Below are 18,989 nucleotides of genomic sequence, written 5' to 3' on the forward strand. Positions count from 1 at the left end.
TGGCGGGGCCCCGTCGAGGTTGTTGAGGTTTTGAGGCCTCAGTGCGTTCGAATCCAATGGGGGAGGCGCCGGTGGTTTGTACACCCCTCTAGGCTGAAGCCGTTTGTTGCGGTGCGGGGGCCCACGCCACGCACGCGAGGCCAAGCATGTGGGGGGTCGACCGACTCGGAGGGTCCGTCGCTGCTCTCGCCTGATGTGTTGCCGGCTGTCCCACCCACAGGTGCACCGGGAATGACGGGCTCACGCCCTGGAACCCACACAGGTGATGCCGACAGTCGCGCGACTTCAATCGCGACCTCACCTCGAATGGGACAGCCGCCACCGGATGGTCCGCCGTCCGGGGTTGCCCCGTGTGACGGGCCTGCGGCAAGGACGCGCGCTAAAATGCGCAGACTCTTATAATATACAGCAGGAAGAAAAAGAAGAAAAAAAAAAAACTTTTTTTATTTATTTTCCTTCACGTGTCATGGTTACTGTATGCTGCGTCGGTGGTGTGCTCCTTGCACACTGTGTGTGTTGTGTTGTGTGGGCGCGGTGTGTGTGTTGTGGGTGCGTTGTGTGTCGTGGGTGTGCTGTGTGTGCTGGGGGGAGTTCCTGGCTAGTTGTATATACGTGCTTTTACGGATTTCGTATTTATGCGGGAGGGGGGGTGCGTCGGACATTCCTTTCGGGGGTATGGTTGTTGTTCTTGTTGTTGTTCTTCAATTTGCATTTCGTTGAAAAAAAAAATGAGGCACACACGGGGTCGAGGGGTAAATGTTCCTTTATTTGGAATTGTTGCAGCCGGGACGGCTGCGAGCTGTAATGGGGGGGGTGATGTAGGGCTGTTACGGGAGGGCTGTAAGTGCATACGATCCAATGGGTAACAAACACAGTGGGCGGAGTTACGGGAGTACACGGGGGGGGGTGCCCGCAACGACGTCCGCGTCAGGCAGCCTGGGGGGTTGGGATCCTGGTGAGGGGTATAAAGGGGGAGGACAGAGAGAGCTCGGGGCTCAGTCTGGGAACGAAGGAGGAAGAGTGAAGATCCTCTAGCTAGAGCCCTGGACTCCCCTCGACGCCGCCCTTGTCAGGGCTGCAGAGGATCGAGCCAGAGGCGTGGTTCCGTGAACCAGGGTTAGACCCTGGGACTCCGGAGACCGTAGCCCGACTCACCAGTGTCGGGCCAGTTAGCCTCCCCTAGCCCGTTAGTGGAGGACTTGGGGATAGGTGAGATTAGCTAGGGGGTATCCCCAGTTATCCGGGTGAGGGGGCCGCTACCCCCTCTAGTGTTGTCCTGTACCGGCAAGCTGAAATAAATATACGTGTGCCTCAACCTGGGTGTCCAGCGTCTTCACCGGTACTTCACATGCTTGGCCAGCGTGCCCGTCCCTCCGTCTGTCTGCTTGTCAGTACGTCAGTCCATCGGCAAGTTTGTTTGTCTGTTTGTATGCTTGTGTGAGCCTCCGTTGCCAGTCTATTTGGCTGTCTGTCTCTTTGCTTGTTTGTCTGCCTGGCTGGCTGTCCTCTTTATCTATCCGTCTGACTGTTCGTAAAAGTAAGTAGGGTTTGGGCAGGACACATCGCTCGAAGAGATGATGGCTGATGGACGAGACTGGTGACAGAATGGCAGCGAGTGCAGGGCCCACAGGACAACCCGCAGTGCTGGGATCAGCTCATGTGCAGGAGTGAGATGGATTATGGCATCGCAGGACGATGAAAGATTACAACAACGTAGGGAGGCCTTTATCCAGCAGTTGAGAGATCATGGCTGATGATCATGATGAATTGGTATATGATTAATTATCAAAAGCTTGGTGACATGTATCTGTCCAGATGTGGGTCTGAGTTCATTCAATCGCTGGTTTGGGTTCAACTCATCCCTTCATATCTCTGAGGTTGATAAACAAAAAAATCAGAATCACCTTGTGAGAAGCCAGCTGTGGTTGTCCCATGTTTAAATTCCCCCTGCCATGTGAATGTGGACAGACGATGAACCCCAGCTCGCGTTCAATTGAGCGAAATAACTTTCACTTAAAAACACACACGCAAATCTGTTCATCGTCTATACACAATCGCATTGTGCATTGCCGTGTAGAATTGTGGGTAGAATCATACATACGCAGAACTTATTTCTGCATCTCCGCATAAAAATACAGTGCAAAATATCTCATTAGTCCATTAGCCTATGGCTTTCCAGACCTCTATTATTCAGCAGATATTCGTTTAAGTAAGAAAACTCTGGATCGGTTTCGACATTCTGGGTCTCATCTCTGCTGGTCTGGCTGTCTGCCTCAAGAGCCACCCGTCCATCCATCCATCCTGTCAAACTATTTTTGGTTAAAATTAATAAATTAATTTCAAGGCGTGCCTCTCGTCTGTGCCGCCAGGTTTTTACGAGGGAAAATTAATCGGCCGTATAACCGGTTTTATCGGTGCCCTTTGGATTATTTTGACACCCAATTCACAAATGATTAATTAATTGATTAGAACGTTAAAGGCACAGCCCTGCAATTGCCCGCTCATGCCACTGCTGGCGGAGAGGGCATATTTTGGCCTCATTTTTCACGCTAGGCAGGCGTCGTGAAAGAGGTAGCAGCACCCACGTCTTACCCCACCACAAAGCGACCTGCCGAAAGATGTTGTCATTAAATACCCCGTATCTATATATCGTATAGATCTGAAACGTTGACTCTGCATGGTCCAAAATAGCTGTAATTTTCGCCGTTAAAATTAGGTAAAATTACTTCGGCTAAACTGAAGTTGGTAATGGGAGCCACTTTTTTTTATTCCGAGCCCCGGCAGCTGTTTTACACAAAGCGTTGTTATTGTTATTATGATTGTAATTATCGTCATTAATTCAGAGACTCAACGGGGAAATTTCACCGTTAAATCCCTCTCTGACGCTTCACTCGCTCCTTCCTCCCGCTTTCAACCCCCCCCCTTCGCCCATTCGCCAAACACAACATCATCGTTATCATCGTCATCATTGCAACGTCGCCCTAACCGCTTCCTTCGAGATACCATCTTCTGGAAACCATCTCCTTGAAACCACGTGCGCGGTTAAACGATGTCGACGCTTAAAATGTAAAATCGCTGATGTGATTATTGAGTCCGCTCGTGTTGACAGATGGGGCAGCCTATGATTTATTGTCTTAATATGTGAACAGATGAGAGAAACTTCACATATGATGAAAACCAGATATGTAGTCAATTGAAGACGCAATGTAAAAACTTGATAAATTTTTCGTTTTAATTTTGCCTTTTTCTAAAAATGTATCCCAACAAGTCACGAGGCAAAGTGTCCACTTGGATCTCTTGCAGAGCAGTGCATCGCCTTGCGTTAAAGGCAACGGGCCTGCAGAAGTGGATATCACAGAACTGCTTCCGGGGCTCCTTTCAAGTGACCCTCCTTTATCAGTGCGATAGTTCAGTCGGTTTATTTCGGGTGAGGCTCCATTGAGCAAAGCTGCTCTTTTTTTTCCCCAAAGAGCGACCCTCCGACCAAATCGTCTGCGATGGTAGCCGGCAAGTTACACGGGATGGGGCCGCATGCAATAAGCGGGTAAAATTTCATAAACACGACGACAATATAGAAATCCATAACTATCTACAATGGGAATTCTAGCTAGCGATACAAAATACGCACGTTATGCATGACACTAGCGACAGGGGAGCTCTCGTGCGGCATTTAAACACAGCATGAACTTACAATTGCATTTTCTGTTATCCACACACGTGTGTACGTTGAACTTCTTTCGCACCGTACGTAGCCAACCGTACAATAACCAACTGTGCGTAGCCAATCGGAGGTCACTACACTTTTCCACGTGTCCAGACCACTGCACAGGAAGGCGAAAGTTCCAAACGGATATTTAGATCTCCCGGCACAGATTCACTCGTTAAAATGACATTCGGTGAACAACGAACAATATAATTTTTGTATGAGAAGTTAAAACCGATTTTGTTCAGGGAACCAGGAGGATGGAAACTGCCCCCACCACCCCACACCCCACCACCCCCATCACGCGCGTGTTTCTTCACCCCCGTTAGACCCCACGGGAGAGGGGTCTCCTACCCCACTCGGCACCTCTTCACAGAGGCCCCCTCGGCATCTCCACGACTCTGACTCCGACCACAACGATGAATACGAAGATGACGACGACGATGATGACGCCGATTCCATCTTAGACCTCGTCAACCCATCGCAAGCGGTGTACCGGCCGCACGGCTCCAGTCCAGGGGACCTGGGGGGCCTGGACGACCTCGGGGTCGAGGGGATCGGAGCGGAGCGAAGCCCCGATGAGGCCGTGAAGGGGGTGGCCGAGAAGGAGGTTGGCGCCACCCCCCGTCGCGATGTCCGTGATGGTGGCTACGGGGATGCCAAGGTGGATGATGGTGAAGATGACCAGGTGGATGAGGAGGTGGATTTGTACAGAGCCGGGCCCCAGGGTGCCGGAGGGAAAGAGGAGGTGCGCGGATGGACCGCGGACGGAGGAGGGGTGACCGAGGCGTTGCGTGATGGTACGATGTTACATCATCATCATCAGTTACCCATCATTGTCACCCACCATCATTACATTATTCACTTTAATTGCTTGCGTATATTCGTCATCATTCTCATCGGAATGTCTTTGTGGCGAAATCAGCATCATCAACATGTTATTTACTTATTGGCTACGGAATTATCATCATCGCCTCATTATTTCTATACATCTTCATCTTGCACCATTGGAACCTCATTTGCCAGTAGAAAAATATGATAATTGTTTTTTTACCCTTTTATCTGGCAACAAAACTGACACATTTTTTTACGAGGAGTCATGTTTGCATAGACCACAATACCTGCAGTCTATAAGGACAGTGCATACATTATCAGAGTTATGTTTTTTGTTTGCATTATGACTGCAGGCATTGTGGTCTATGCAAACATGACTCCTCGTAAAAAAACGTGTTAGTTTTGTTGCCAGATAAAAGGGTAAAAAAACAATTATCATCTTCATCTTGATCACCACTATCATCATTGACGTCATCATTATCACCACTACCTGGTGTTATTATACAGGGTGCTTCAACAAATGTTAACACTTATATGGGACTATTGTTCTTCATGTTAAAAAAAACGGATAATACACTGTAACATTGTAAAAACATTTTTCATGTTAAGAGCTTTAAAAAGTCAAAGAGTCTCCACTTGTTCGCCATCATCGTCAACGCGCGCCTGGAATCTTCTCCAGGTGGTCTCCAGAGCTCGAAAGCAGCACATTTCCTCGTGGTGTTGTTGCAAATTCTCAGAAGTGTTCACATATTCTTGAAGCACCCTGTATTGTTGATGATAATTGTTTTTTTTACCCTTTTATCTGGCAACAAAACTGACACCTTTTTTTACGAGGAGTCATGTTTGCATTGACCACAATACCTGCGGTCGGAATGCAAACAAGAAACACAACTCTGATAATGTATGCACTGTCCTTGAAATTGTTGGTCCACACCCTAGACAGTTTTCCTTAGAGCCTAGTCTCACATGGTGTTGGACCAGATGACTCCAAAAGGTGCACATTAGTTACATAATCATCATCATTACTATCATCATCACCATATATTACATATCCTCGTATTTTTTATTTAATGATAGTATAACCATCATTATTGTTGTCATTCGTTTACCATCATGTCATTAGCTTTTTAATGACATCATGATCTTGATCCTGTGTTTCTATGTGTGTATATTTGTCTGTTGTGTGTATCTATGTAACTGTGTATCTATTTGTGTTTATTTGCATATTGTGTGTATATCTAAATGTTGTGTGTATTTGTACGCCCCAATGTGTGTGTGTGCAAAATAATGTGGGGAGCGGTCGGGCAGTGGTTAGCGCGCTGCGCTACGAACCCAGCGACAAGAGTTCGATTCCCGCTCACGGCCACCAGCGGCAATGACGCTTATCTGAGCCGGTCTTGGGCCTCCCCTAGGTCGACTCGACCTTAGAAATGAGTACCTGGTGCGGTGTGCAAACATCGCCACTGGGGAGACAAAGCCGGTTGGTTGGGCGTGGTGCTGGCCTTCATAGGCGCTCGCAAACAGCACTTGCCTCTACGGTCTGTTCGAGGCTATACAGGGGATCTTTGTCTTTGGTAATCACTTCAATGGGGGGTGGTGGGCAGGGGGGTGGGTGACCCCCTTTTGTTATCGCAGCTCTGCAGATGTTGGAAGGCGCTGATGATGATGGGGGGGGGGTGATAGGTCACGTGTGGCTCTGCGGTATGGGGGTGCGGGGGTGGGGGTCGACTCATCATCCCATCATTCCTCCGGGGTCGATAAAATACGCGGTACCACTCTGTGATGGGGGAGTCAACAGTGGCTGTGCCATGGACATACTTGCACTCGCCATAGGGACGTGGAATTTCCACCACTGGCCCTGCAGGGCTGTCGACAGGAGGTGTGAGCTCCAATGCTTTCAGTATTTAATTGAGCGCGCACTCTCTGATGGGAGTGATGGGGCGAGTGTTACAATCGAGTTGTCGTTGTTGAATTAATCACGTGAATTATATTTTTTGTCTCTACATTCAAGAACCGTGTTTAGAAAATATCACTGCGACTTTGAAGTAGTGTAGGTGTGTAGTTGGGTCGACTCAGCCTCAAATGAGTACCTGGTGCAATGTGTAAACATCGCCCTTAGGGAGACAAAAGCGGCCGGGCGTGGTGCTGGCCACCCACCCCCTCGTGCAACTGTGCCAACCTTCATAGGTGCTCACGAAAAACAGCACTTGGCCTAACAGTATGTTAAGGCTATACGGGGGATCTTTGTCTATTATCGTGTGTGCAGTTGTGGGTCTGTGCAGTTGTGGGTGTGTAGGCGGATCTGTGTGTACTGTGTTGTGTATTTATACAGAACGTAGGTATTTATGCAGAACAGCACTCGCTCCAACAATCTGTTAAAGGATATACAGGGGAGCAGACAGGTTTGGGCAGGGTCGAGTTTTCACGCCCATGACATCAAAACAGCGCTGGCATTTTAACTTGTGCTGTGCGTTTGTGTGTGCACGCGCGTGCGTGTATCTGTGTGTGTGGGGAGCGGTGGTGCAGCGGTTAGCGCTACGCTGCGCTACGAACCCGGCGACCGGAGTTCGATTCCCGCTCGCGGCCAACACCGAAAGGGACGATTATCTAAACCGGTCATGGGCCTCCCCTAGGTCGACTCGGCCTCAAATGAGTATAGTACCTTGTGCAGCGTTTAAATATTGCCACTAGGCAAACAAAGGCAGCCGGGCGTGGTGCTGGCCACCCACCCCCTCGTGTGCCGTGCCGGCCTTCATAGGTGCTGCTCGCTAACAGCACTTGCCCCGACAGTTCATTAATCTCCGCCCCCACTTCGTGCAAGATGAGCTCACAAGTGACGGCATCACATCAACCCCTCTATTTAAGGAACGAATCAGGAGGATTTCTCCACAAATCTGGCTGTTGACCTGATGATGCCGGTTTTAATTGCTGGCGAAACGTCGTTACTCGGATTGTAAATGTTGTGGATTTGCTCTCCAACGCACTGGTTAGTGCTGTACTCGTGACGAATTGGCACGTTCTGTTTACGTGGCAACCCTTACTAGTCGGCTGTGTTGGGTGGTGGCGGGTTTAACGACACACTTATATATTTACGCGATCTAACCCAAAAACACCTCTATTGTGGATATTTTTCTTTGTTGGGGTGAGCGACGATGCGATGCATCTACCACATTCAACGAGGACTTACCGTACCTCCACTCCAGGGTGGGAGGGGGGTGGTGGTGCTGACCATACTTCACCACGCTGGTGGGAGGGCAATGGAACTCGGGTCACCGGATTTAAAGAGCAGTGAGCCAATCTCCATGGCAACGCTTCACAAGCCCCCCCCCCCGTCACCCCCCCCCCCCCGCCCAACTTATAACACGTTGGCATTTTTAAATTAACGAACACTAACACTCGAGCACAAATATACGGGCGAGTTGATGTGATTAACGCCAAGCGATGTAATCTGCGTCTCCCTAGGACAGGGGTCGGCAACCAAAATAACAAGAAGAGCCATTTCGGGAAGAGGGGGGCGGGGGTGGCGGAGGGAGCGCTAGCTGAATGGGATGAGCTGTGAGTCGGGTTGCCACCTGTTGCGCAGATCAAACCCGGACCTACGTCTCGGTCGCAGACGCCGGCTGCCACGTGTTCAAGTTAAAACCTGGACAGGTGGCAACCGGCTTCTAGGAACCCTAGTGGGTAGGTGAGTGAATGGGTAATTTACTGACTAAGGAACATGAATGAGCGAGTGAGCGGGTGTGTGTGTGGCTTAGTGGTTAAGTGAGTGGGTGGGTGGTAGTGCTGCCACTTTTTAAATCCTTTATATTAAGTTCACTTGCTTGCTTGCTTAGGACCGTGCAAATCTTTTGGTCGTTTTTTAACCCACTTCCCGTGATCCAATCGAGCTGACATTTTGCACACAGACTTGTTGTGCGTGACAATGCATGTTCGTGAATTTTTTTTCTCCAAAATTTAACACTTTTTAGGACAAAAATATTATATTTAATTACCAATTGCTTAATGCTGCCATGCAATCATCTAACCCATAGGTGGCAGCCATCTCAAGCCAGAGGACGAGAGGACTCTAGCCGCCACGCATATAAAGGATTTATAGTGAAAAACTTTGTTTTTACGGGTTATACTTGTTTCACTTCAGACCAAACCCTCAAGACAGATCTCTCAGCCAGCGCTGTGGCATGTGTTCTCTTACTGCGATGAAGTCCGACACAACGCCGCCGGCACCAGATCTCGGTTACAAATCGATTGCTGCCGCTCCAAACGCAGACGCCGATTCCCGGACTGCACCGAGTCGAACCAGGAGAGGTGGCAACCGGTGGCCAGGTCTGGAAACACGCACAGGGTCTCTAACACCGGGGCTAACGCACCGGTGGAGGTGCCCCCCCAGTGCATCAGTTTCACTAACCAATTCCCTGTTATTTACATGAAGACCACGCAGCCAATACCCGGAGTGCACGGTGCACAGTCGTTATTCGGCAGCACCGTGGTGAAATGGGGGTGTTGGAGGGGGCGGCGAGGGAGTCGGGGGTGATGGGGGGGGGTAGACGTGTCGCGTCTGGCCTGTTTTACACGCTGCTCGGTTTTGCCCGCTGCGCGAGATTTAGACATTTACAAAAAAGAAAAATTTTAAATATACATTTAATAATATCGTAATATATTGCATAACATTCTATAATATATATTATTATATTTTCAATAATATAACATGTATCATAATTATATAATAATACATATATTTATATAAAAGACAAATATTTGGACAATTTTTCACCAACATTTCTAGGGATCTCAAGGGAAAACCACACCGATGTTGTGATGTGCGAGGGGCCGCGGTGAATAGCGCGCGGAGTGGTTTTGGGGCCACGCGATGCCGCTTCGCGTCGACAGCACGGTGTGGCCGAGTTGTGGTGTGGACGGGTTGTGGTGTGGACGGGTTGTGGTGTGGCCGGATTTGTGGTGTTGCCGGGTTGTGGTGTGGCCGGGTTTGTGGTGTGTGCTGGATTTGTGGTGTGTGCCGGATTTGTGGTGTGGCCGGGTTGTGGTGTGGACGGTTGTGGTGTGGCCGAATGTGGTGTGGCCGAAACGTGGTGTGGCCGAAACGTGGTGTGGCCGAAACGTGGTGTGGACGGAACGTGGTGTGGACGGAACGTGGTGTGGCCGAGAAGGTGGTGCGACCGGCTGGCGGTGTGGCCGGGATATGGTGTGGCCGCCTCTCCGTCCACCGCGGGTCATTCACCACGGCCGGACGTCCCCGTGCGTGGGACAACTCCGGCCACAAGCCTCCCCCACCGCCCCTTCTATTTCCTCGTCTTCCTTCGGCAAGGAGGCGTTGTTGTTGTTGTTGTTTCCCGGTGCCGCTCTCTCCGGGCGCTTTACACTCACCACCCCCACTGCGTCTCCCCCACACGCTCCGGTGGCCTAGTACAGGACTCTCTTTGATAGCAAACCTTGAGACTCAGCCGAGGCTGCCCCGTGCGAGTGGCTCAGGTTGGACGCTGACGCTGGATGCCGCCTGTCGCTTGCTGTTTTTGCTTACTGCTCACTGTCTGTCGCCCTCTCTCTCTCTCTCCCATTCCACGTTCCCCCCCTCCCCCTACCTGCCCTCTCCTCCGCATGGCCACCCTCCCCTGTCCCTGTCTCTCCATCCGTGTCTCCCTACCCGTGTTCATCCTCTCCCGCCGTGTCCCCGGTCCTGTCCCTAACCGCCCCCCCGTCTCTGTGTCTCCCTGCATCTGTCGCACTTTCCCTGCCTCTCCTTCTGTGTCCCTCGCCTTGTCTCTCCATCCCTGCCTCCCGGTCTCCATTCCCCCCCCCCCCTCCCGCGACTCCCGCTCCCTGCATCCTCCTGCACGTCTCCCTGTCCCTCCCCTGTCCCTCCTTGTCGCCGTGGTCTCCCTTTGCCTCCCTGTCGCCCCCCGTCCCCCTTGTGTCCGCGCAGCCTCCTTCGTGCGTGCGCCCCCTCCGCCGCAGGGGCCCCCGCTGATCCCCGGGGCCCCGCCGCTCTCCCAGCTCCCCTCGGCCATCGACGCTCTCCTGTCTGACCTCACGGGGCCCCCCAGCCCCTCGGCCCCCTCGGGTCCCCCGGGACTCCCCGACCTCTTCCCGTGCGCGCCCCCCCACTCCTCCTCCTCCTCCTCCGCCCCCCTCGGGTACCGCGAGGTGCCCATCGTCCTGGAGTCCGGTCCGTCGCTCCCTCCGGCTGCGATCGTCGTCGGCGGACTTCGCGAGATCTCCGTCACCTTCGAGAGTAGCCTGGCCTTGGACTACGATGATGATGATGATGACGATGATGATGACGATGATGACGACAAGGTGGGCGACGTGTTGAAGCTGCAGCGTGACCGGGGGGCGGCCTTCGACACCGCTGCCACCGCCGCCTCCACCACGACCGCCGCCACCGCCGCGACTGCACGGGACTCCGAAGACGACGATGACGACGAGGTGGAGGATGACCGCACCAAAGGCTACGCGGTGCAGGAGACGGCGGCTCCGTCAAGCCTGGCGTCGTCGTACACGGTCCCCTACTCCTCCTTCAGAGCCCGCGATAACAATGACGACCACGAAGACGACGACGACGACGATGATGACGACGACGACAACATCCACGCGGGAGGCGCAAGAGGAGCGTCCGGCTCGCCGCTCGATGGCCGGGCGTCCGACCTCGTCGAACCGATGACGATGCCGTCGTTGCTGCCGCCACCGTCGCCGTCATCGTTGGTGCCGGCGCCGTCGTCGCCGCCGTACGTCCTCATCGGGCCCGGGCGGGCACAGCCGGCGCAGCAGAACAAACCGTGGCAGCCGCACGAAGATCCGTGGAGCGAGCTGACGGCGGATTTCCAAACGCAGCCGCAGCAGCCGCAACAGCAGCAGCAGCAGCCAGCCCCGTGGGATGAGGACGACGACGACGAGGATGAGGAAGAGGAGGATGACGACGCGAGGGCGGCGCGAGGGGGCACGTTGCCGCTAGAGGAGGAGGTTTATCCGGCCGTGTTCTTTTCTGCTTCCGGGGCGGCCAGCGCTGCAGGTAAGGGAGGGTTCAGCACGTGGTGGTTGGTCGTCTGTGAACCGCTTTTTACGATGTGCGTCCCTAGCCACGTATTTATTTTGAGTGTTGTTGTTTTTTGTTCAATCGTTACTCCGGTTGTGCCGTCATCGGCGGCGCGCCGGCCCGAGACGAACCAGGAAAGCGGTGGCGAAGGTTCGCGGTGGGCCAGTGAACCTTCTGACGATCCCGCGGAACCGGATATCGCAGAACTGCCTCGGAGGTTCCCTTCAAGTGACCCCTTGTCCACGCACAGAAATTGATTTGTCAATGCTTCTGCTGCTGCGTAGGCAGCGGTGCACAAGTCAATTTTATCGTTATTTTTAAACACACACGTGCGCGTGTGTCCTCTTTCGGGCACAAATCAACCACTCAAAAGTGCCATTACATTAGTACACAACATGAAATTAGAAAATCTTAAAGTCATGAGAAAAAAAATAACATACTACCCACATTTGGTTAATATATACAAAATTAAAGCAACGCCTGCGTCGATAACACCGAGTGTGGCCTTAAATTGAATGCATAAAGAGCGACGTTATGGGCAATGGCCCTTCTTCAGAGCATGTGCATAGAGAGGTGCGTTATCCACACGATGTAAGTCTATGCATCTCTCTAGGGAACCTCTCTGTGAGTCTCGGGTTCTTTACGTAAAGCCATTGGTGACCGTGTGGCTCCGAGACCATCAACTGCTCGGCAAACTCGAGATCCAGCCGGTGTAGTCGCTGTGGTTGGGCGGCCGTAACCCCGATTCGAACTCGGGTCTCAGGCACAAGCAATTCCCGACTCCCCAGAGCCACACGGCCTCCTCCCATGGTTTTTATTTCTGTGTGCCCTCCGCTTGCCCTGCAGCTTCTGCGATGTCCTTCTGGAGCTTTTTGCCTGCACCGCCACCACCCCCACCCACCCACTACCACCCCTACCCACCCACCACCACCCCACCCACCCACTACCACCCCTACCCACCCACCCACCACCACCCTTACCCACCCACCACCACCCTTACCCACCCACCACCACCCCTACGCACCCACCACCACCCCCACGCACCCACCACCACCCCCACCCACCCACCACCACCCCCACCCACCCACCACCACCCCCACCCCCACCCACCCACCACCACCCCCACCCACCCACCACCACCCCCACCCACCCACCACCACCCCCCCCACGCACCCACCACCACCCCTACCCACCCACCACCACCCACCCACCCACCCACCACCCCCACCCACCCACCACCACCCCTACCCACCACCACCCTTACCCACCCACCACCACCCTTACCCACCACCACCCTTACCCACCCACCACCACCCCTACCCACCCACCACCACCCCCACCCTCCCACCACCACCCCTACCCACCACCACCCTTACCCACCCACCACCACCCTTACGCACCCACCACCACCCCTACGCACCCACCACCACCCCCACCCTCCCACCACCACCCCTACGCACCCACCACCACCCCTACCCACCCACCACCACCCCTACCCACCCACCACCACCCCCACCCTCCCACCACCACCCCTACCCACCCACCACCACCCCCACCCTCCCACCACCACCCCTACGCACCCACCACCACCCCCACCCTCCCACCACCACCCCTACGCACCCACCCACCACCCTTACCCACCCACCCACCACCCCCACCCACCCACCATCACCACCACCGCCCCTGCCCAATAAAATCGGTTCTCTCTCACGGCCAAACCCGACGTTTAAAGGAGGCGCCTTGGGAACGTCGCTCACCACCTCACGCGATTCTCGCTCCTCGGTGGGAAGGAATTTAATTGATCCTCAAGTGGCACCTCGTGACGTGAGGCGGCTGGACTTCTGGGAGGCTCAACGGGGGACACGTGGACAGTGACAGTGGTAGAGGTAGCAGCCTGGCGGCTCTCACCCCCCCCCCCACCCGTGCGGCCTCGGGTTTTTAAGCGCGTAAACATCTTCGGTTCGTAGGTGGAACGAACCTGGAAAAGATCTGAAATTATCCATCTGAAATTGAAAATTCAATCAGCCCCCAAAAAAAACATTTTCTTTAATCACAAACAAATAGCTTCCCACGGTCGGTGTAAAGTGACGTTGATGTCGGTGGGTTTTAGAATCTAGAATCTTTATTTATCCTGGATAAATCCGATGAGCTAAGAAGCTATTTTAAACAGGTCATCATGAATTGGCTGAAAACATCTAAATCCACGTGCGCTTCCCGCGTGTTCGCGTGGCGCGAGATTCGGTTCTGTAAAAGGATGTTTGTTTAAGAACAACAACAACAAACTGACCAACAACCAAAGAGCTCAGCTGAGCGTCACGTGGTGGTGGTGGTGCCACCCCACCACCAGCGCTGTTACACCCCCATTGTTACACCCCCATTGTTACACCCCCATTGTTACACCCCCCATTGTTACACCCCATTGTTACACCCTCCATTGTTACACCCTCCATTGTTACAACCCCCATTGTTACACCCCCCATTGTTACATCCCCTGCCACAATCTCTTGGCTGCTGGTGCTTGGTTTTCTCATCTCAGTGCCAACGGGGGGGGGGGGGGCGGGGTTGAATTCTGCTTCTCTGCAAACTTTCCCGGTGAGCAATCGGTGTGTGCACGCCTCCCTGTCTCTCTCCCTGTCTCTCTCTCTGTCTCTCCCTCTCCCCCCTGGTCCCTGTCTGTTCGTGTTCCACTTCCTCCCGCTCCGGTTTCTTCCCCCCCCCGCCCGCCCCACTCCCTCCCCGGCTTCCCTTGCTTCCTGCTCTCTCGCTCTCCTCTTCGGGCCGTGCAGCGCCGTCGCACGAGGGCGACCTCGTAGCTTCGGGGGTCGCGGGTTCGGGCCCCGGCCGGGCGTGCGAGCCGCACACCTTCCTCCTGTCCAACGGCGGCTCGGACACGTCCACGAGCTCGGACGAGTCCGGCTCGTCCGAGGCGTCCATCGGGTCGGTGGTGCGGGCGAGGGGTCGCCGCGGGGTCGACGGCGAGGGGGGCGGTGGCGGCGGGGACGGGGAAGGAGAGGGGGGAGACGCGGAGTCGAAGGCTCGGGACGAGGACGCCGAGAAGCGGAGAGAGGAGGAGGAGGAGGAGGTGTCGCCGGCGGCGGCGGAAGTGCAAGAGGCGAAGTGCCGGGATGACGACGACGACGATGGCGGTGACGACGACGATGACGGCGGTGATGATGGTGACGATGAAGGAGACAATGGTGAGGGTAGCGGTGGTGACGACGGCGACGACGGGAATAGGTCGGGCCCCGGCAATGAAGAGACGCGGGCGATGACGGCGGCGCGAGGCGAAGCGAGCGACTGGCCGAGGAAACGCGACGATGTAGCCGCGACGATCAGCCAGGGGACCGCTCGCCAACCGCGGAACGACGACAAGGACGACGATGAAGAGGAGGAGGACATGATGAGCTTCCACATGGTGAGCGCCCAGCCGACCCGACCGCCACCGCCGCCGCCATCAACAATATCTTCCCATCGTCATCCACCTCCGTCTGCAACGATCGCACCACCGATGACCACGGCAGCAGCAGCAGCATCATCTTCGGGCGAGAGCACGGACGATTCGTCCAAGTCGGAGGGTCTGTCTCCCAGCATCGAGGTTCCCGAGCGATCCGAGTTTGAGGCTTGCCCCGGTGCGGCCATCACCGCCATAACCGCCACCATCACCGCCGCCACCGTCGCCACCGCCGCCACCGCCAGCACCACCGGCACCACCGGCACCGTAGCTGGCGGAGGGGCGCCGTCATCGTCGAACCCCCAGCGGCCAGCGACGCCCAGCGACCCCGTCCTGGAGTCTCGCTGGGACGTGACGGCGGCCCTGGAGGATGCGCTGCGCGAGGAAGGGGGGCGGCAGTCCTCCACCGAGGAGCAGCCCGGAGGGCTGGCGGCGGCATCGACGCCGCCGTCGTCGTCGTCGCCCTCGCCCGACTCGTCGTCAGAGAGGCCCGCGGAGGCCGATGGGGGCGGGAGGCCTTGGTGGGCCACGCTGGCCGCGGTTGTGTGCGCGTCGAGCCAAGGTAACGGATAGTCGGCCGGTTGATTGACCGGGTGATTGGTCGGTCGGTTGATTGGTCAGCTGGTTGATTGATCGGTTGACGGGTTGGGCAGTCGTTTGGTCGGCTGATTGATTGGTCTGTTGACGGGTCAGGCAGTTGACGGGTCCAGCAGTTGATTGGTCAGCCGGTTGATTGACTGGTTGACGGGTCACATTCGTCATCATGGTCCATCTGAGTGTTTCCCTCGATTACTTGGGAAAACTATATCCGATGTTCGTCATTATCATCATCATCATCATCCTCAGCCGTGAACAACTCATTTAATTCGAGCTCTGTTATTTGATTAAGGAATTTGATTGAAACTAAACAAATTATTTGCTGATACAGGATAGTTTTGCTGTGCTATGTGCGTGAATGCACAGGGTCAAAAAGACAAAGATCCCCGTTGTAACCTTAACAGACTGTAGGGGGCAAGTGCTGTTAGCGAGAAGCACCTATAAAGGTCGGCACGACACACGAGGGGGGCCGCCTTTGTCTCCCTAGTGGCAATGTTTGCACACTGCACCAGGTACTCATTTAAGGTCGAGTCGCCCTAGTGGAGGCCCAGGATATGACACATTTTACATTTCTATTTGTGATGAAAGGGATTGATGTCTCTTATTTGAATAGCTCTCAAGGATTAGATTTAAGAATCGATTACAGGGACTCCTTTACTTACGAACGAGTTCGATTCCAGAGGTCTGTTCGTAAGTAGATCTCTTCGTAAGTCCAGCTTTACTACTGTCGATTCCAAACATGTTATACGGCCATGTACGCTAAACACGGGTAATGGCTTTAAAATTTGTATAATCTGTAGATGTAGATGCCACTGGTTCTTCACGTTCTACAGATGTAGATGCCACTGGTTCTTCACGTTCTGCAGATGTAGATGCCACTGGTTCTTCACGTTCTGTAGATGTAGATGCTACTGGTTTATCACGTTCTGCAGATGTAGATGCCACTGGTTCTTCACGTTCTGCAGGTGTAGATGCCACTGGCTCTTCACGTTCTGCAGATGTAGATGCCACTGGTTCTTCACGTTCTGCAGGTGTAGATGCCACTGGTTCTTCACGTTCTGCAGATGTAGATGCCACTGGTTCTTCACGTTCTGCAGGTGTAGATGCCACTGGTTCTTCACGTTCTGCAGATGTAGATGCCACTGGTTCTTCACGTTCTGCAGGTGTAGATGCCACTGGTTCTTCACGTTCTACAGATGTAGATGCCACTGGTTCTTCACGTTCTGCAGATGTAGATGCCACTGGTTCTTCACGTTCTGTAGATGTAGATGCTACTGGTTCATCACGTTCTGCAGATGTAGATGCCACTGGCTCTTCGCGTTCTGCAGATGTAGATGCCACTGGTTCTTCACGTTCTGCAGGTGTAGATGCCACTGGTTCTTCGCGTTCTGCAGATGTAGATGCCACTGGCTCTTCGCGTTCTGCAGATGTAGATGCCACTGGTTCTTCACGTTCTGCAGGTGTAGATGCCACTGGTTCTTCACGTTCTGCAGATGTAGATGCCACTGGTTCTTCACGTTCTGCAGATGTAGATGCCACTGGTTCTTCACGTTTTGTAGATGTAGACGCCACCATCTCCATCCATTTCGCGGCGGTTGAACTCACGACTCTCGGTCCGAACAGGCAACTGGACATGCGGACCTGGTCTGTTCGTATCTCTGAAAGTCGAATTTTCGTAAGTAGAGGAGTAAAGAGAGGAGACCCCCCGTATTATCATTTTGTTCACATTGTGTTGACTGCAGCGCCCCCTCGTGGCTGCAAAGGGAGATTACGTGACCCGCCACGAGCGCGCAACGCCATCGACAACTCGTAGCGTAACGAGCATGGGGGTAGGGGTCCTTGCGCCCCCTCCTGGTGGCCAAAGTTCCGAGTTTGGCGGTGGGGGGGGTCCCTCCTTGACAAGCACCATGAGATTTGTTTTCAACAACAGTGTCAAACAACAACAACGCAGTTATTAAAAACGCGGTCACATTTTTATCTCGTGAAAAAAATCTGTTCATTCGCGCTCCACGTTTTACTTTAATGTGTAATCAGAGCAGTCACGTGGTGTATTGCAAAGAGGTAACTGGGGAGCTGCGGTGGCTGCATTTTTTGCGAAGACGGAGTGCGCCCCGACAGCGTTAAATATTCGAGACCGTGAGAGCGACGACGACGACGCGATTCGGGCAAGCGGAGCCGCGATCGAGAAGAGCCTCGAGGTGCCATCGTGCCAAGAGACAAATCAAATATTGGGTGACCCCCCCCTGACCGATTGTCGCACCCCCTGAGCTGATAACGTAGTTACTATACCACTCATAATATAGTTACTACGCCACTGATAATGCAGTTACTACGCCACTGATAACGTAGTTACTACACTGATAATGTAGTTACTACGCCACTGATAATGTAGTTACTACACTGATAATGTAGTTACTACACCACTGATAACGTAGTCATTACACTGATAATGTAGTTGCTACACCACCGATAATAATTCAATGCATTCGTCAACAACACCGTGCATCCATAAAAGCAAACAAACAAAACATGTACAGAAGGCGACGTTTCGGACATCGGCCCTTCATAGCACCAACAAAGGCAGTGGTTACTGACGAATGTGATTCTTGTTCACTGACAGAGATCCATAAATCTAGATAGAGACCCACACGGGGATTTTATTTTAGCGGTTCTCGGATTGCGATACCAGCAATATACAGGGGGTCGCGGTGGCAAGATGTTGACTACCTCGCCTGGTGTACAAGTGGTTGTGGGTTCAACACTGACCCTGACACCTGCTGCATATTTGGAGTTTGCGGTGTCTCTCTCTCCCGTGGTCGAGTGGATTTTTCTCCTCCACATTTAGAGTCAACGTCACGCGTTTAGAGTATTCGGCTGCTGTGAATCTCCACACGATGATGATGACAAGCCACTGCTTCGTTGCGCTATCATTCGTGATAGCCAGGCCACGTCCGAAAGAGAGCTATACAGCTCAGTGGGGCCCCTTGCACCTGGTAAAATAACAAAAGAGTCAAACATTTTTTCGTGCGTTTAATAGTTTAGACACGTGGCACACCACATCCAGTCTGCTGCCGTACCTCCCTCCACTGTGGCTGCGAGTGGCGAGCTGGCCCACCTCCTATATTCCATTGGAGACAGCGAGCTCTCCTCCGGCGGATCAGTTCGTGCGCGGTGGGGTAACGTGTGGGTACACCGCCCCCATATCGTCGTTCAAAGCTCGTCTGGCCAGCGTGTAAGAACAGGATGCACCACCATCTTAGAGCATCCTGCTTCTTCATTGCAAGGCCCGCGGGGCCACTGGCGGCCTTTAGTGTGGCCCCTGGTGACCTTTAGTGCGACCCCTGGTGACCTTTAGT

The 18,989-nt window shown here is 53.6% G+C and overlaps 1 protein-coding gene across 3 annotated transcripts in view; it reads left to right on the forward strand.

Annotated features, from left to right (window-relative positions):
* Positions 1-18,989, forward strand: part of LOC144941771 (reticulon-1-A-like) — a 75,691-nt gene that overhangs the window by 28,360 nt on the left and 28,342 nt on the right. Inside the window, exons 3-5 of one of the 3 annotated variants that reach the window (XM_078868199.1) lie at positions 4,033-4,503; positions 10,476-11,561; positions 14,372-15,598. In XM_078868199.1, coding sequence (XP_078724325.1) covers positions 4,033-4,503; positions 10,476-11,561; positions 14,372-15,598 — 2,784 coding nt within the window. The remainder of the gene's footprint in view (positions 1-4,032; positions 4,504-10,475; positions 11,562-14,371; positions 15,599-18,989) is intronic. The other 2 variants (XM_078868200.1, XM_078868201.1) reach the window with 2 other exon arrangements.

This window comes from Lampetra fluviatilis, chromosome 25, assembly GCF_964198595.1.
Source record: "Lampetra fluviatilis chromosome 25, kcLamFluv1.1, whole genome shotgun sequence".
In the NCBI taxonomy this organism is placed as follows: Eukaryota; Metazoa; Chordata; class Hyperoartia; order Petromyzontiformes; family Petromyzontidae; genus Lampetra; species Lampetra fluviatilis.